This window comes from Panthera pardus, unplaced genomic scaffold (assembly GCF_024362965.1).
Source record: "Panthera pardus isolate Hobbes unplaced genomic scaffold, ASM2436296v1 HiC_scaffold_17, whole genome shotgun sequence".
NCBI lineage: Eukaryota > Metazoa > Chordata > Mammalia > Carnivora > Felidae > Panthera > Panthera pardus.
The window spans coordinates 79,402,530-79,422,584 of NW_026526732.1; the positions used below are offsets into that span (position 1 = coordinate 79,402,530).

General features: G+C 36.3%; 1 protein-coding gene across 6 annotated transcripts in view; it reads right to left on the bottom strand.

Annotated features, from left to right (window-relative positions):
- The window catches only part of TTK (TTK protein kinase), a 39,146-nt gene extending 19,314 nt beyond the window's left edge, over nt 1–19,832 (bottom strand). The window contains exons 1-12 of one of the 6 annotated variants that reach the window (XM_053904703.1): nt 19,409–19,832; nt 18,423–18,611; nt 18,061–18,201; nt 14,433–14,655; nt 13,750–13,856; nt 10,951–11,094; nt 10,122–10,236; nt 9,890–9,962; nt 9,704–9,795; nt 7,912–7,999; nt 6,812–6,932; nt 3,014–3,162 (exon numbers count right to left, since the gene is read on the bottom strand). In XM_053904703.1, coding sequence (XP_053760678.1) covers nt 3,014–3,162; nt 6,812–6,932; nt 7,912–7,999; nt 9,704–9,795; nt 9,890–9,962; nt 10,122–10,236; nt 10,951–11,094; nt 13,750–13,856; nt 14,433–14,655; nt 18,061–18,199 — 1,251 coding nt within the window. In that variant the 5' untranslated portion in view covers nt 18,200–18,201; nt 18,423–18,611; nt 19,409–19,832. Of the gene's footprint in view, nt 1–3,013; nt 3,163–6,811; nt 6,933–7,911; nt 8,003–9,703; nt 9,796–9,889; nt 9,963–10,121; nt 10,237–10,950; nt 11,095–13,749; nt 13,857–14,432; nt 14,656–18,060; nt 18,202–18,422; nt 18,612–19,408 lie in introns of all 6 variants that reach the window. The other 5 variants (XM_053904702.1, XM_053904701.1, XM_019442716.2 and 2 more) reach the window with 5 other exon arrangements.
- Nucleotides 19,833–20,055: the final 223 nt, after the last annotated feature.

The window sequence follows — 20,055 nt, forward strand, 5'->3', positions numbered from 1 at the left end:
AATAATGCTGCTATGAACATGCAAGTACAAGTTTTTGTGTGGATATAGATTTTCAGTTTTCTTGAGTATATACTTATAAGTAGAATTGCTAGATCATATGATAACTCTATATTTAGCCTTCTGAGAAACTGCCATACCATTTTCCAAGTAACTACACCATTTTATATTCTTACCAGTAGTACATGAGGGTTCCAATTTATCCACTTCATCACCAACATTTGTTATTGTCTCTTTTAAATTATAGCATCTTAGTGGGTATCTCATTGTGGTTTTGATTTGCATTTCCCTAATGACAAATAAATGGTTTTGAGTCCTCTCACCCTGCTATTGACTTTCAAGTTTCAAAAAGAAAAAAGAAAAGATGCTGTTTCATATGATGCATGATTTAACCCATCAGGATTCTTCCCATCTAATATTTATTATTTACTTTATTACTTAGATCTTTAATTAAATAAGATAAAGTCTCTTCAATAAATGGTGTTGGGAAAACTGGACAGCAACAAGCAAAAGAATGAAACTGGACCACTTTCTTGCACTATATACAAAAATTAAATCAAAATGGATTAAAGACTTGAATGTAAGACCCTACACCATAAAAGTTCTAGAAGAAAACACAGGCAGTAGGCTCCCTGATAGGAGTCTTAGCAAGGATTTTTTTGGATGTGATACCAAAAGCAAAGGCAACAAGGCAACAAAAGCAAAATAAGTAAGTGGGGCTATAATTGAACTTAAAGAGCTTCTGCGCAGCAAAGGAAATCATTAACAGAACAAAAAGGCAAACTACTGAATGGGAGAAAATATATGCAAATCATGTATCTGATAAGGGGTTAATATCCAAGATATATAATGAACCCCTACAATTCAATAGCAAAAAAGCAAACAATCCAATTAAAAATTGGGCAGAATATGTAAATATGTCTAAACATATAGACATATTTTTCCAAAGATATATAGATAGCCAACAGGTAGAGAAAAAGACGTTCAACATCACTAATCATCAGGGAAATACAAATCAAAACCACACTGAGATACCACCTCATACCTGTTAGAATTTTGTCAAAAGGACAAAAGCCTCATACCTGTTAGAATTTTGTCAAAAAGACAAAAACTAATAGTGTTGGCAAGGATGTGGAGAAAAGAGAATTCTTGTGCAATATTGGTAGGAATGTAAATCAGTGCAGCCACTATAGAAGACAGTAGGAAGGTTCCTCAAAAAATTAAAAATAGAACTATCATATGATCCAGCAGTTCCACTTCTGGGTATTTATCCAAAGAAAATGAAAATACTAACTCAAAAAGATACAATCTTATGTTCACTGCAGCATTATTTACTATAGTCATGACATGGAAACAACCTAAGTGTCCACTGATGGATGAACGGATAAAGAAAATATGGTGTGTGTATATATACATAGTATACAGTGGAGTATTTGCCATAAAAGAGAATGAAATCTTGCCATTTGTGACATGGATGGACGCTGATGGCATTAAGTGAAATAAGCCAGATATAGACAAATACTGCATAATATCACTTACCTATGAATTAAAACAAACAAACAAACAAAAAAACGACTTCATAGATTCAGAGGGCAAATTAATGGTTGACAGCAGTGGGGATGGGTGGTGGACGAAACAGGTGAAAGGGATCAAAAGATACAAAGATAGGGTACCAGGGTGGCTCAGTCTGTTAAGCATCTGACTTTGGCTCAGGTCATGATCTGGAGGTCCATGAGTTTGAGCCCCATGGCAGGCTCTGTGCTGACAGCTCAGAGCCTGGAGCCTGCTTCAGATTCTGTGTGCCTCTCTCTCTCTCTCTCTCTCTCTAATATAAATAAACATTAAATAAAGACATACAAAGGTATTTCCAGTTACAAAATAAGTTATGAGGATGCATGTGTAGCATGGTGGCTATATTTATTAATACTATATGCATATTTGAAAATTGCTAAGAGAGTAAATCTTGTAAGTTTCACCATAAGAAAAAAAATTGTGTAGCTGTATGGGTACAGATGTTAATTGAACTTATTATGGTGATCACTTCATAATTCAAATATTGAGTTAGATTGTACACCTGAAACTGATGTTATATGTCAATTACACCTCAATAAAAGAAAACACAAAAATACTTATTTTTCATAAAATATCTATATTCACATGTGATTTATTATTGTTATTTTTAGTAAGTTAATAAATATTTTTAAAATGTCTGTTTTACTTTCTAATACAGTAAATACAGATAAATATAACGTACATAAACAAAGCTCTTTAGTGGTCTTGATAATGAAGAGTGTAAAGAGGATCCCAACACAAAAACATGTGAGAACCCACTGAGTTAGAATATAACTGAAAGTAGTGAGGACAGTATAGCCATGGACTATATATAGTATGACTCTCTAGTAACCTACCAGATCATTCCTTCTGAAATGACCTTTGACCATTGGGAATGATCATTCAACCTGTTATAAATTCACATACAGTGTCTAGTCTATATTTTTCTATTTTATCCATGGGATAATAGGAAATTATCAAATCTTTTGGTACAGCATTGCACTGGTTCAGGGGTCAGCATATCGTATTCTGTAAAGGGCAAGGTAGTAAACATATGGGGCTTTTTAAGGCAGAGTCTCTGTTGCAACTACTCAATTCTGCTGTTACAGTTCAAAAGCAGCCCTAGACAGTAATAAATGAGGATGGTTGTCTTCCAGTAAAACATACTTTACAGACAGGCTGAGAACTAGATTTGACTGATAATAGGCTGTAGTTTGCTGACCCCTGCACAGTCTACCAGAAATCCAAAAGCACCACTGAAAATAAAAAAAGACTTCAGCTTGACATACTTTTACTGAATCTGTCACTAGTAGTGATCATTGTTTTGTGAATAATAAGAAACATCCTTTAAGTAAACTATTCCACTAAAAATGGTACATAAGGATTTAATAAAAGAAAAAAATTTAACATGACCATCACATTACAAATAATGGCAATGTTACACTTTAGAGGAAAAGAAAGTTACCTCTGTATCAACTTTTTGGGCTGTGTCTGGAATCTGCCACTGATTTGAAGATACAGCAGGATTCTGGTTTATACATTCTGACTTTCTCTTAGACTGCCATTGTTTCTGGTTACTCTCTGGAACCTTTGGTTCTTGATGTTCCTTAATTTCTGAAATTGCATTTGTTGTTGTTATCAATAAAAGGAAAGAATATTTGATAATAAAATTAAATCTGAAATACGAAACATGTTACAAACTATATTAGTACAAAGAGAGAAGGGGTGCTTTGGTTGCTCAGTTGGTTAGGTGACCGACTTAGGCTCAGGTCACGATCTAGCAGTTTGTGAGTTCGAGCCCCACATCAGGCTCTGTGCTGACAGCTCAGAGCCTGGAGCCTACTTTTACTTGAATTATGACTAAGTTATGTTTATTCTTAAATGTGAAGTTTGCTTAACATGTGAAAATCAATTTGATTTGCCATAATAACAGGACTAAGAAGAAAAATACATGATCAACTCAATAAATGCAGAAAAAGCATTCTGACAAGATTCAACAGTCACAAAAAATATCTAATGATAATCTAGGTATAAAGCAAAATTCACTGTTTTGGTATTTGATTAAGAGTAGATAAAAAATCTACAGCAATTATTTCATACAAAGGTAAAATATGGAAAGCTTCCCTCTAAAATAAGTAATAAGATTGCCCACCTATCATCTCTTCTATTCATTATGATGTTACATGCAATACAAAGAAAAAAATGAAGGTTAAAAGGATAAGGAAAAAATGTTATATTATTTTCTTTCTATGAAAGAATTCATAGAAAAATGTTAGAATTATTCCGTGAATTTAGTAACTCACTGACTATATCTAAGATCAATAGCTAAAACCAGCTGTATTTTTATATACCAGCAATGAGGTAGAAGATGAAAAAATAGTTTAAAAATATTCCATTCACCATCACAGCATTGAAAATGCCAGGTATCTAGCAAGAACTCTAGCAAAAGAGAAGAAAAACCTCTAACAGAAAATAGTTCTCAATAACATCTTAAATACTACTTAAATGAATGAAGGGATATATGCCAGATTAGTGGATTAGAAAACCTATCTGATAAATGCCAACCTGTCCCATTAGGATCTCAATAAAAAAAATCCCATTTTAAAAAAAGAATCTGGTAGATTCTAATATTTATATGGAAACCCAAAAGGCCCAATAGCTGATACAGCCTTGAAGATGAATGAAGTTGGAAGATTTTCAATTGATTGCAGTAAATAAGATAGTATTGGCACAAAGATCTATGGAACAGAGAAGAATCCAAAACCAGATATCACAGGATATCTAATTTATAATTCACTAAGGGAGGGGCGCCTGGGTGGCTCAGTCAGTTAAGCATCAGACTCTTTTGGATCAGGTTATGATCTCATGGTTCATGAGTTTTGAGTCCTACGTCAGGCTCTGTGCTGACAACATGGAGCCTGCTCAGGATTCTGTCTCCATCTCTCTCTGCCCCTCCCCTGCTCACTCTCTGTCTCTCTCTCAAAAATAAATAAATAAACATTATAATTCACTGACGGGAAAAGAGGGTCTTTTCAATAAATGATGCTGGACCGACTGGATATCCACATGAGGGAAAAAAACAACAGAATCTTGATACGTCATCTTACTTATACACAAATATTAAATTCAGTTAGAATGTAAGTCCATATGTGAAAGGCAAAATGATAAATCATCTAAAATATGCAGAAATATCATTACAATCTTGGAGCAGGCATAGATTTGTTAAAAGACATAGGAAATACCACAAAGGAAAAGACTGATAAATTAAAATGCATAATAATTAAGAATTTCTTTTCCGGGGCGCCTGGGTGGCTCAGTCGGTTAAGCGGCCGACTTCAGCTCAGGTCACGATCTCGCGGTCCGTGAGTTCGAGCCCTGCGTCAGGCTCTGGGCTGATGGCTCAGAGCCTGGAGCCTGCTTCAGATTCTGTGTCTCCCTCTCTCTCTGCCCCTCCCCCGTTCATGCTCTGTCTCTCTCTGTCTCAAAAATAAATAAAACGTTAAAAAAAAAAAAAATTAAAAAAAAAAAAAAAAAAGAATTTATTTTCCTAAAAAGTCTTCACTACATAATGGGAGAAATTACTTGCAACACACATATGCAACAAAGGATATGTATCTAGATGATATAAATATCTCCTAAAAATCAATGAGAAAAAGAAAGAAAACCCAATAGAAAAACTGGCAAGAGTTTCAAACAAGTACTTCACAAGAGAATATCCAAATGGCCAATAAACATAAAAAAAGATGTTCAACATAATAAACCATCAGAGAAGCGCAAATTAAAACCACAGTAAGATATCACTTAGCAGCATCCAAATGTCTAAAATTAAAAACCAACAATAAAACAATTGGGACTAATATGGAGCAAGAGCAACATCCCTGCTAGTCAAAGGGACCACCATTCTAGAAAACTAGCACTATTTGCCAAAGTTGAACATACACACATTCTGTGACCCTACAACCCCACTCTTTGGATACACTCAAACGCGTATGAATGGAATGATATTTCAACAGACCGTACTCTCATGATTTGGGTGATTTTGTAATTGGCAGTTTTACTATATAATAAAGTATTACTGGCACTGTATAGGTACTCAACAAGTATTTACTGAAAAACATTAAATTAGGTATAAGATTAGTATTATTAACAAGCATATTTGGTAAAGATAATTTTTCAGTAATACCAGTTTATGATAGATGCCATGAAAATATCCTTCAAATACTAGGAAAAGGAATCTATTCCAAATCAAAATAATGGCAAATAAACCATTCTAGGGTGAATAACAGTCTCAGTTTGCTGGGAACTGATGGTCATTCTGCTATATATAGAACTTTTCAGGGCTAACACCAGGGAAGTTCCAGTCTGGAAACCAAAGAGTCTCAACAAGCCTAGTATGTCCCAGTTTTCCTCTTCAGTCCAATTAAAGAAAACCATTAGTCAATCTGGTAAACTTTGTTTGGACAAGGATCATCCAATTCATGATCTTGTTCAAAAATCTCTAATGGTACTCTGATATCTACAAAAAAAAAAAATGTAAGCGTGGAATTCAGTTTACCTAGTTTTACCTTCTACTTCTGTATGACCTGTTATAGTTTTCTGCATAGACTATCTTTTGTTCCTAAAATATTTTATTCTTTTGTTTTCATTATTTCCTCCATCTGAAATACTCTATCATTGCCATTTCTTCCTATTTAAACCTAAATAGTTCTTCACCTTTCTTCTCCATAAAACATGTTCTTACCCTAAACCAAATAGTTCCTCACATTTCTCCTTCTTCTGAATTCTCACAGCATTTTATTTATGTGCTTCTCAATATGCCCTCTAAAATTCTACACAGCATTATATTTATCAGTCTGTCTCCCACACTGGATGGCAATCTCCTTGGGACTGTTTCATTCATTTATATCCCCTTAGAACATATCATACTACTCATATAGTAGAAAATCAAATGTCTGATAAAAAAGAGAATTATCATAAAGATACAGCTTGTGTTTTTTTCCAGAAAAGTATTTGTCAAGCCAACTGAAAAACCTAACTCAGCCCCAATGTACTTTCCCTCCACTCTTGCTTTTACACAGCTTTTAGCCAAATAAACTTCCACTGCTACAGAATTCAACACTTTTCATAGACTCTATATAATTCAATTGACATACAAGATAAAGGGACATATAGTCTTACATTGTAATTTGTAGATGGCTGGTCAACTTTCACAAGCACCAGAGTGCTATTCTTAATTAATAAAAGCCTATTTTGTCTCTCTTACCTTCTAATTTTGATAGAAGACTTGATTCAGTTTTATTCTTCAAGGTTACTGAATCTGTAATAAGTTCAGAACTCTTCTCATCCGACATCAGAGGTTCCTTGGAATGGATATTTTGAATAGACTACATGAAAAGAATAAGACATAAAAATAATAAAGTCTCATAAACAGTAATAGTACAAATTTGTCTTAGTGTTCAATAGACTAAAGTCTCATCTATGTGAAAAGATTGCTAAGAAAATTATCTACTATAATCAGATATAGACTCACAAACTGAGAAAAGATTAACTTCTTGAATTATTGACTAGAACAGTGGAACTGGCCATAACCATAAATTTGGCCAATGTGCTTTCAATGGACGTAATCAACTCATAAAATATAATCACTTAAAAAGAGAGGTTGAAAATTTGAATATAACATAAGACATGCCTCATTATTTTGTGACTATGATGGTATTTTATCCCCAAAATAACATTAGTGAAAATTAAGATTTGCATAAGTCTAAAACAGTAGTTATTCTAAAATCCAAAAAGTAAACTTCTTAAACAACTATGCACTATTCTCTAAGGTAGCTATGATCAGTTAAAATAATAAGCATAGACCATGAAAAAGATGAATTACAAAAAATATAAACTTGAAAAGACCCACATTGTGAGGCCAGGGGTTGAACTCAAGTACAATAAGAACAGTAGGAGACTAAAACTGTTTCCAGTCTTTGCATTTACAAAGACACATCACAATTTACTCTCATTGCTATATAAGATGTCCTGTCAGAACATATGATTAAACACACCAGCCAAGAAACAGAATTTGGGGGGAATGACTCCCCTAGCTATTCCCAAACCCAACTAGTCTGTTTAAATATAAGCATGATAAGTATTATGTCAAAGTTATCCCAGGAGATCATTGATCATTTCTCTACATGAAATGTACATGTTCCTCAACTTTGGAGGAACAGTTTAGGACTTCTGTACCACTTCCCACTAGTGGTCCTGTATCTCTTGGGGCTTCAGGAACACTGTTGGACCCCTTCCCCAGGAAAAACTCCATGGATCCTAGATCAGGAAACCTTGCTCCATATAAAGATTTAAAAATTAAGATACCTTTAAATTTCTCAATTCACTGGAATCATTTCCACTTGATTTAGATCCAGGTACAATCATATCTTGGCGTTCTGATCCAGAGGTCTGTCTGCTACCCACAAACCAAAATAGTTTTAATGCTTAATTTGAAATTAATCTTTTTAATGTGCTATTTTTTCCATTTTAAAATTGACTTCTTAACAATATATACACTTTTTAATTGGAAAGATCTCTTGAAAAATTATTTTTAAAAATAACATGATTGTAGTACAAATGTAATGAAGTTAGGTGCTGGGCAATGATGAAAAGGACAGATAAGTGGTAGGTGATTTTGTACTTCATAACGTAATAAGTAACAATTGGGGCTAAGTAGGAATGTGGTAAAGAAGGGGACAGCAGTATGTAGGTGAAACCACACTTAGAAATGCAAGCAGCTTAAGGAAAAGGACTAGAGTATAAACCTTTCCATAGGCCTCCACAGTGCCAACCACACAGTGTATCATGGCAAGCACCAAGAAAATGGCTGGTTTTGTTTTATTTTTATTTTTTTACAATGGGAGAAAGTCTCCTTTTATTATTCGGAGAGGTATTTAAAATGGAGACAAGAAAAAAGTCATCTCATAAGATTCTGGACAACCAAAATATGCTTAGTATCTATCTTTAGTCAAGTGCTAAGTATAACCAAATTTTAATTAAAGATGCCAACTAAAAACAATCAGGGGCGCCTGGGTGGCTTAGTCAGTTAAGCATCCAATGACTCTTGATTTCAGCTCAGGTCATGATCTCACAGTTCGTGGGTTTGAGCCCTGCATTGAGCTCTGCGCTGACAGCATGAGCCAGCTTGGGATTTTCTGTCTCCCTCTCTCTCTGCCCCTCACCCTCTCCTGCTTGTGCACACACGTGTGCTCACTCTCTTTCTCAAAAATGAATAAATAAACATTTTATAAATAAATAAATGATAAAAACAACCTGTTGTATTTCTGAAGTTTATTTGCAAAATGATTCTCTGGAATCCAAGGGGCTTTTTCTAATAGAAATAAGGTTACCAAGAATGGTTAGAGTTAAGAACAGACCAGAATAATTCCCTTAGCTAAGATGGAAAACTAGATTCCCGCTTCTTTTAAGGGGATAAATATCCAGGTTGAAGAAAGGAGAACACATTGGACGTGATGAACAATATTTCATCTCTACCTGCTCTGCCCCACCTCTTGATGCCCTGGGCTCTGTAGCAAATGAGTGAATTAATCATCTTTCCCACTGATAGTTATTCTTTTCCTTGAACTTGCTAGCAAAGAAATTGTTCCTAGACCTCCTTCCTCCCCTGCTATGAAGACTTTCACAAACATAAGAAACGGATTCTTACCAGAGAAACTACCCATAAGCGAGAAATGCCCAGATACTAGGAGTTTTTACCCCAAAGATGTCTGCATATATCTTTTAAGCTTAATATTGATTTAATATTTTTTCCTCCATGTTCCATAATTTGTTAATCATTCCTTTTTTTTTTTTTTAAGATTTTTACCTTTAAGTAATCTCTACACCTCACATGGGGCTCAAACTCACAACTCTTACCTAGATCAAGAGTCACATGTTCCACCAACAGAGCTAGCCAGGTGCCCCCATTTCTTTAATTTTTAATGAGTGAAAAGCAAAATAAAGTCACATTCCCCACTCATTCCTTTGTCCCTAACCTTTAATACTAAGTAAAAATACTTAATCATAATTACTATTATGCAATAAAAAACTGTGTGACCATCCTGTCATCAATCTTTAAGTATTGAAAACAAATTAAAAAATTAAAATTCAAACATACCTTTTTGTAAAACTTGGTACAACTGAATCATCTGTCTTCCCATAATCCGGGCTACTTAGAAGGTTAACTGGGACTCTTCCAAAAGGGCATGACTAGAAATGTTTTGAAAGATTAAGTAACCAACTAGGAAATAAGTATAGACCTCACCACTATCACTTTAATCAAGGTACATTAAAAATAACTTACCCGTTTAGCTTTCTTTGTTTGTTTCAAGGGATTTCGATGACCTATTTCTGCATCTTGAGGGGGCAAGTTTTCTCTATACAGGAAGAAAATACCCCAACTTTTAAAAGAATAATATTAATAGGAATTGCCATTAACTGCTAATGTTATTACTCTAACACTAAAGTACAGATGTAGATGTATAAATAACATAAATGTATGATGAACATTTAAAAAACAGATTCAGTTTCATTACCCATACAAAAACTTGGCTTTAGTAGTCTGTCCTCTGGAATCACAACTGATGTTCCTATTCTGTAAATGTCCAAGTGAATTGGGGAACGATTCTTGAGCAGTTAATATTGTAGATGCTATAAAAAAATTTAAATTGTAATTAAATTTATAAAGACATAAGAAATACACAAAAAGTAACCTCACAAATATGAATACTTAAAAAGATAATTCAGGGGCACCTCAGTGGCTCAGTCAGTTAAGAGTCTGACTTCAGCTCAGGTCACAATCTCGTGGTTCATGATTTCGAGCCCCACATCAAGCTCTATGCTTGATAGCTCAGAGCCTAGAGGCTGGAGCCTGCTTTGGATTCTGGGATTCTGTGTCCCCCTCTCTCCCTGCCCCTCCCCCATTGTACTTTCTCTCTCTCTCAAAAAAAAAGAAAAAAAAAAAAAAGATAATTCATAGTAAACATTTGTCCCCAAATAAGATATGCAGACATGAAGATGTTGTGAAGGTAATTCTCTAAGTATACATGTAATGGTTTCAAAATTACATAATTGTTTCCCCAGAATAAAGGTATATTCCTTATTTCTAAAAAGTCATTCTCTTGCTTAGACTGAATTTTTTAATTTACTAATGAGTTTGATTAGCAAAAAAAAAAAAAAAATTCCAACATGGTTAATAAAGATTTTGGTACTTCTAAAAGCCCTACACCTCCTTTACATCTGAAATTTAATCTGAGATTTTGATCATTCTACACAGATGGTATTTTTCTTTAAAATGTTATCCTGAACTCTTTCTTGCCGGACAATCTACCACAGAAAAGTAGTAGTACACAGTAATACCCTTACCTGATAAACTCTTCTTTTCCTCCTCTGAAAGCAGCTGCTTTTTTTGAAGGTTTAAATTCCGAATGGCAATTTCTAGCATTTCCAGTGGTACTGCTCCACATTCTACAGCTTTATGAAGAAGTTGTTTACTTTTTTTGAAATTACCTAACAAAGTAAAAAAAATTTGTCATTTAAATGCAGCAATCTTCATTCCCCAGATACTTATTCCTCAGGACCTAGGGAAAAAATTTAAAAGGCTTAGGTAAAAATATTTATTCCAAGATTCACATACCTTATCTCATAAACAAATAAAAGCAATTTCTCTCTTTTGGTAAGAATTCTTGTCAAATAGCTTACTTATATAATAAGTAGTTAACATAATTATGCATTCGTTTTAGCAACACTGCCCATTTTCAGAAGTAAAAGGAATATAACAAAGCAGTATAAAGCGGGGGCAGCAAAAACTAAATAAAACAGAAACTTAGGGGATGTAGTAAAAGGAAAAACTAAGCTCTAGATGTTACTACAGTCCCAAGAGCATCAATCTGTTACAATGCAGTATAATAATCATTCATAACAACATTTAGTTATTAAGGATGACATATTTTGCTAAAGGGAATCCTCCATCAAAAGATTCATATTTTAAAAAATAGTAATAGGGACGCCTGGGTGGCTCAGTCGGTTGAGCGTCCGACTTCAGCTCAGGTCATAACCTCGCGGTTTGTGGGTTCCAGCCCCGTGAGGAGCTTTGTACTGACAGCTCAGAGGCTGGAGCCTGCTTCAGATTGTGTCTCCCTCTCTCTCTGTCCCCCCACCCCCCCACTCACACTATCTCTCTCTCCTTCAAAAATAAACAAACATTAAATAAATAAATAAAGACTAGTCTTTAGCTATCAGACTTAGCTATGCCGCCCCCCAAATGTAAAATAACTGACACCACCATAATTATTTTTCTGACTACAGATAAACCACCAAATTTTCTTTCAATTGCCAACTTACTCAATATATTTTGTCTAGAATTTGATTTAAAATGTCAAATGTGTACATCATGTATCATATGGAATGTGTTATCAGCATTTCTGGGAGCAACTCAGCTATGCTACACACTTGGGCACTTAGGATTTATTTATTTTTTTTAATGTTTTTTTATTTGTTTTTGAGACAGAGAGAGACAGAGCATGAACGGGGGAGGGTCAGAGAGAGAGGGAGACACAGAATCCGAAGCAGGCTCCAGGCTCTGAGCTGTCAGCACAGAGCCCAATGTGGGGCTCAAACTCACGGACCGTGAGATAATGACCTGAGCCGAAGTCGGACGCTCAGCCGACTGAGCCACCCAGGCGCCCCATTGGGCACTTAGGATTTAAAAATGATTAGGAAATCTCTATCTTCTGACAGTTTACAAATTTTAAGAATTTAAACATATCTGATAGTGGCTAAGTATATGTTTATTCAGAGTAGTGGTATTTCACAATTTAAGCATTTTAGGGCAGCAAAAGAAGGTAGGCTTAGATAAAAACTAGTAATTAGGGAGCTTAATAAAGTAACAGACCCCTTTGAGAGTCTAATAAAAAAATACCAAATGTCCTCTAACCATACACACCAAACTGCACATAGAATTTCAGAGATGTGCATACTTCCTAAAAACCCATTCATAATCTTGTCCAAAATAACTGCAATTTTGACCTTGAGTGATAAGATTTTTTTTACAGATAACAAAATTTGAGGTTTTCAATATTTGTGTGTTCTAAAGATACAAAACTTGTAGTTGCTATTGATAGGCTACAATACTTCAACAAATGCTTTAAGTAGAATGACAAAAAGAGAGAGAGGGTACTAAAGGCCTTGCCAAACTTCCTCGAACAAGCAAGGAGGAATCAATGTTCCTAGGCAGAAAAGGAATGGTTTTTTTAAAAGTCACCTGACAGTGCACAGGATAGATTAGAGGTGATTCAGATAACTAGGACTCAGAAATCATGTAAACACGTAAAAGTTAACGGTTTTCAAACCATTTCCTGAGCTATTACAGTGCTCTTCTCTAACCTCAATCCTGGGAAATACATGCCAGTGACTGAGCCCTGCTTTGGGCACCGTGATGGAAACTCTGGCTGAACCAAAACACTAGCGATAATGTGTGCATCACAGGTAACAAATGGGATTAGGGTTGGAGCAGAAACAAGACAGAGGGAAACAGTAACATGTGGCCAGAGGGCAGACTGAAGCCCTCATGGATCCAAAAGCCCCAGAAAATTAGAAAAAGAAAAGACTAAGGAATGGGCAGGCTAAAAATGCGAGGAAGACATTGCCATAGTTCTATCCAAAAACTCAAGACTATGAAGAATCAAAAGAACAAGAAATAAAAGCTTCCACAGCAGTTTCCTTTTTTTTTTTTTTTTTTTTAATTAAAAAGAAGAACTACCAGTTAATGCTACAATTTTATTTTGGTGTATATATTTTAGTACTATGAAACCATAGTATAAGGAAAGCTTATCTAAGCACTAACTTAAGTATCTTATATGCTTCTCTCGCACAAATACTCAATGAAAAAGCCACTTTCCTTTAGACGCTTCCTGAATCTAATCAATGGCACAAACACGATGTTCACTTACATCTCTGGATTATCTGTTACAAGTAGAAAAGCTAGTATAACAAACATTCTCTACATTTACACTTTGGTGGCATTCTTCCCCCATACTCTCACCTGATCAATTTTCATGCCTTTAGCCTCAAATTTTTACTTCATATGTATGATTTAATATTAGAATGTGAGTTACAGCGCGAAGTTAACATTTTTCAAATTTGGACTTGACATTTTCAAATTACCTTGTGATAATTCAAATTGTGCAAAAGATATATGCACAAAAGCAAATTTCTTGCAGTTTGCTCTGGCCATCTGAAAGTAGTCCCGTGCATCATCTGGCTCTTGAATACTGTAAAAAAGATTTCAGAGTCAAATTTTAGAAAAAAGGGCACAGCTACCTAAGTTTGATAACTCCTTATTCAATTTTCTTTTTTTTTAACGTTTATTTATTTTTGAGCCAGAGAGAGACACAGCATGAACGGGGGAGGGGCAGAGAGAAAGGGAGACACAGAATCGGAAGCAGGCTCCAGGCTCTGAGCCATCAGCCCAGAGCCCGACGTGGGGCTCGAACTCGCCTACCACGAGATCGTGACCTGAGCTGAAGTCGGACGCTCAACCGACTGAGCCACCCAGGCGCCCCTCAATTTTCCAAAGGACATGGGATTCTGGTTTTTTTCTGTGTAAAATTAAATACTAATAAGTTAATTTTTAACATCTTTCTAGGCAGAGTCCACAATACAAACTTTTGTGGAAATATATACATAGTAAACAGAGTTTACAATATTCATTTGCTCATTATAAACAGAAGGATTTGGTTAAAAAATACTAATTTTCTTACAATTAATACTAACAACATGTCTTTTATAATGTAGTTGTGTACTATGTAATGTAGTTAGTTAAACATAATTCAAAAGTGAATACTTACGCTTTTAATTCAGCAAATCTCACTTGAATTTGAGCAAAACTCTCATTTTGGCCATATTTATCTGGAGGAAGTGCTTCAATTGCTTGACTGTAACGACCAATTAATTTATTTAAAAGAGCATCATTCAGAGGGACACTGTTTTTCTCTAGTTTGAGCAACAAATTTAACCAGTCCTCCGGGTTGTTTGCCATCATCATAATTTGGTTGACAGTTCCCGAGTTATCTGAATTAGAGGAAGAAAATATGCCACAAGAAATGCCAAATTGCACTTTTTCTTCAAATTAAAGTTAGTAATTTATATTCTTAATATAAATATACATAAACTCCTTAAATTATTTTAAAAACCTTAACAATTCATATAAATGTAAGCAACATATTTCCTGCATATATGTCTTCATAAGAGTTTATTTTACTCCAAAAGTTACATATTCTGAAGGAAAGAAAAACTTTGGAAATAAGCTAGTTTTTTATAGCTTTTAAAAAACCATATGTAAGGGCACCTGGGTGGCTCAGTCAGTTAAGCGTCTGTTGATTTCAGCTCAGGTCATGATCTCACAGGTTTGTGAGACAGAGCCCTCATCATAGAGCAGGGCGTGCTTGGAATTCTCTCTCCCTCTCTCTCTACCCTTCCCCAACTTGCATGTGTTCTCTCTCTCTCAAAATAATAAACATTAAAAAAAGAAAACCCTATGTAGTCTAAAAAAATTTTATCTTGTAGCAGCATAATTCTATTTCATCCCCCTAACTACCCAAAGAAAACCTAAACCTCCCCAACTATCACCTATAACAACTTTGTCAGAAAATTCATCAATGACTTATTCGTTAAAAATTTTTAAACATATCACCTTATTCCTCCCAACATAATCTTTACAACTTCATCCATCCAACATTATCTCCATAGACTTCAAACTTACCTTTAATCCAATTAAATAAAATCAATTTATAAAAGATAAGTAACTGGTATGGTTATTTTCTTCTCCCTCCAAGTTACCCATATTTCTCCATAAAGATTGTAATTTATTTTCTTACTTTCTTTACTGTCAATTGTTTTAAAAAGACAAATTGAATTAATGTCAGTCTCCTGTTCAGGATATTTTAGTCATTACTAAATATTATTAAACACAGATTTCCCAGAGAAACTATCATTCTTTCTATAAGTTTTGGTTACCTTCAATAAGAGCTAAATCTATGCTTTTATAAACAAAATTACAGTTTCTGTTTTACTAAAACATAACTTTAACTCTGCTTTTTTATTTTAAATTTATTCTGGACTGGGGAACCTGGGTGGCTCAATCAGTTAAGCGTCCAACTTCGGCTTAGGTCATGATCTCATACTTTCTGAGTTCGAGCCCTGCATCACACTCTGTGCTGACAGCTCAGAGCTTGGAGCCTGCTTCAGATTCTTTGTCTCCCTCTCTCTCTCCGCCCCTGCCATGCTCGCTCTCTCTCTCTCTCTCAAAAATAAACATTAAAAAAAAAATTTTTTTTTAATTTACTTTGGACTGATATTAATTTCACTTTCCATTTTTTACTTCCCTTCCATTGTTGTCCTAGCAAATTAGTTTACAAGATGTCTAAAAACCACTGTGTTTGTAAATGTATTCCCCATGCCTCTGAGTACCATTCTCCTTCTATTCAGAACTTAAATTGTATCTTTATATTGTTAGTGTTCACTTGATGACAAACATATTTTGCAATGCAGTGTAGTGGATGCATACTCTTCCCATCTATAAATCATGGTTTTAAGTATCTTTGATACTTATGATACTGTCTTATGTCCCAGTTACCCATATATGTTAAGTATTTACAAGTTTGGAGATCACCTGGGTGGCTCAGTCAGTTGCGCATCCAACTCTTGATCTCGGCTCAGGTCATAATCTGTTTGTGGGATCGAGCTCCGAGTTGCGCTCTGCACTGACAGCATGGAACCTGTCTGGGATTCTAATTCTCCCTCTCACCTTGCTCTTTCCCAGCTCACACGCACGCACACTCTTTCTCAAGATAAATGAACTTTAAAAAAAAAAAAAAAAAAAAAAAAAAAAGTCTTGGAGCCCCTGACTATGTGGCTCAAGTTAGTTAAGCCACCACCTGTTGATTTCAGCTCAGGTCATGATCTCACAGTTCATGAGATCAAGCCCCATGTTGGGTTCTGTGCTGACAGTGTTAAATAAACTTAAAAAAAAAAAAAAAAAAAAGTATTTACATGTTTGAGTGAGCTAAGGATATTTAAAAAAAAAATTTTTTTTTCATGTTTATTTATTTTTGAGAGAGAGACAGAGCACAAGCTGGGGAGAGGCAGACAGAGGAGGGAGACACAGAATCCAAAGCAGGCTCCAGGCTCTGAGCTGTCAGCACAGAGCCCAACATGGGGCTCAAAGTCACAATCCGCAAGATCATGACCTGAGCTGAAGTCTGATGCTTAACTGACTGAGGCACCCAGGCGCCCCATGACCGAAGGATTTTAAATAAAGACTCATCTTGGTGTTCACGCTTTGTTAACATTATTTAAATACATTTAATAAAGTATGGTGATACTCTCCTAAGATTTTGTTTAACACCAAAACGATCAGTTTCTAGGTTGTTTCAAGTGAATATGATCTGCCATCTTGACTAGACTTCAGGTTCTTCCATTTATTTTCAATCCTTCACTCATTTAATGGTCAGTATACATATAACAAACTTATCCAAAGGTCACTTTTCAAACAACCTCAACAGTGTGAAATATAGAAAGAGTTAGGCTTATAAGCTAACTTTTCATAAAGCTAAGGTATTAAACTTTGGGCACATTCTACTCATTAATCATCCAATAAATATTTAAGTACATATTGCATGTCAGACAGCATTCCAAGCTCTATAGATATAACAAAACAGATAAAAATCATGCCCTCATGGAGCTCACATTCTAGTAGAAGAGACAGACAATAAACAAATTCATGAGTAAATTAGATACAAGATGATTAGTGCTATGGAGAAATATAATACAGAGAAGGAAGAGAGGTGTCACATGCCCACACCAGCAGGTTGCTATTTTAAATAGGTGGGTGAGGAAAGGCATCAATGAGAGGACCTTTGAACAGACCTGGAAAAGGAAAAGGTAGACAGTTATCTGGGGAGTGGCGTTTAAGGCAGAGAGCAAGAACAAAGGCATTGGGGTAGGATCTGGTCTAGTATATAGTAGAGACAGCAAGGAAGCCATTGTGGCTGGAACAGAGTGAACAAGGAAGAAAAGGACAAAAGGGGTAGTAATAGGAAGATTCTCCCCTATCAAAAATTGAGTGTTTGACTTTAAGTTTATACATAATTTCATTGCAATTGGTGAGATCTTCTCAGTTTACAGAAAAAAAAGGAATGGAAAAAAATGGCATATCTACTGCCGGCATGTGTATCAGCAGAAATAACAGCTGACAATAATGGAAGAGTTAAGAGCACACTGTAATAAATTATATTAAGTTTCCATTTTTAAGAAAGCAGAAAATTGTGGGAACGTTTCCAAACAGCAGGGTTAAATTATAAAGTGTCTGTAGTCTAACTGGTAAAGAACAATTACTGAGGAAATTACAATTGTGAATACACAAGGTTAACACTTCATTCCTTTACATTAGAGGGCACTCAAAGAAAAGGAACTCACCTGTAGTATCGGCAGAGACTTTATTCAAGCTTAGCTCATCAGTAAGGTCTTCATTTTTAAATTTATTTTTAATATCCCTCACTTTGTTCATTATAGAATCAATTGTCAATTCTCTGCCACTTAAATCTTCGGCCTCCATTTCTAAGGCATAAAAAAAGTAAACGTCATATCATTCCTTTTTACTAGCATTAAAGAAAAAAAAGATGTCTCAACTAGCCTTTTTTTTACCCAGAAGACTATAGCATTAGTTATACGAACACATCTAAACAGATTAATTAGAGTTATTTGTGAAGCTACGTGGATAAAAACAACAGCACATCCTTGTAATTTGTCCAGCAAGGTTTCCAATAGGCCACATATACCTTTTCTTCCCAAAAGAACTTCAACGAAGTCATTGCACAACACAGACGTTGCTACCCCTCCTTGCTTTCAAACTTTCCATTTTTCTTCCACAATTTCCTTTCACTCTTTTTCCAGAATTATTTTCTCTGGGCCATCTGCAAATTCACTTATTATTATTTTTTTAATGTGAGGGAATGCTTGCTTGGATTCTGGTAATGACATATAGACATAATATTTTTGGTAATGAAAATAACCATTCTTTTATTCACTCTCTGTATGCCAGTAAACCTGCACACTCAAAGTGCTTCCAAAGCAGAACATGTACAACATCATAACCCTTTACTGATAAATGGGATATCAGCAGTCTTGTTCTTATGCATGTCTGGCATAATTATGCTTTGCTATCTCAATCGTTCTAAAACCAAGAATCTACTGTATTCTTACACTACTGAGCACTTGCTCATCTGCATGGTGGTGATGGTGCAAAGTGTCTGCAGTCGTTCTTCCTATCAATCTCAGGTTTGTGATTCTCAAGGTTAATACCCAGTAACCCAGGGTAACTGATATCAATGCCGCTCCTGACCTCGAGTTTGACAATGAAAAGGGGTGATAAAGTAGGCAGCTAGATACCACTATTTGAAGTCAGGTTCGAAAGGTAACTGTCAGAAAGGGGCCACCATCTCCTCGCTCTCTTCTAAAAAACCAGACGAGAGGGCGTGCCTTTTGGGAGAGGATTTCCTGTCCCCCAAACTCTCCCCAGGTGCCACACCCGATGCACACACCCACCTCCGGCTTCCAGGGTCAACAAAACCTCTCTCACCACCCAGTGGATTGGCGGAAGCAGCGAGACTTCCCCTCCCCCTCCAGTTCGTTTAGCCGCGCCCCACGTCTCCTACCAGGCTCTGAGTCCTCCCTGCCTCGCCCTCACCACTCACCGACCCTCGCGCTAAACAGCCTACACACGGGCCGCTGCCGTTCCTCGGTGTGCCCCCAAGGAAGAACTCACCGCCAGAAAGCGGAGTTGGGAAGAAAAGATGGAACCCAAATCCCTCTCCGCAAACACGTTTGAATTTCCCCGCCGCTATCTTCGCGTCTGCTTATTGCTCAGTTCTCGTCACGTGAAAACGTCTTCTCTGATTGGCTTGCGTGCGTTGGCAATGCCCCGCCCCCAGTGATCCGCGGAGTGCGTCTTGGGAGTGTCTCACACTCTAACCCCGGGCGGGGCGCCTGCGGTAGCGAGGTGCTCGATTTCCATGCGCGTTCAGGAGGTGTTTTTGAGCTGGCTTTCTTGCACTTCCCTGTTTAACCAGGCCAAATTTTTGCCGGGGAGCGAACCACCTCTGGGCGGAGCTACTGATGAGAGGAAAATAGCGACGGGGACGTTGCTTGGGATCTAAAAGATGCCCTGTGAATCGGTCCATTCCGCCCCATTCCGCCCCTTTCCGCCTCACTGCCACGCGATTGTGTCCTTCACGCGCCTCACTGCCCGGCTTAGGGAGAAGATGGCAAGAAAGGGTCGTTCGCAGGGCTACTTTCAGCCCTGCGGCCAGCTCGAGAATCTCAGTGCTTATTGTCCTTGAGCTTCAACTAAACGCTTTTCCACTATCCTAAAATAAGTAACTCCGCACTTCCTCTTTAAGCCAACGCCTTCCT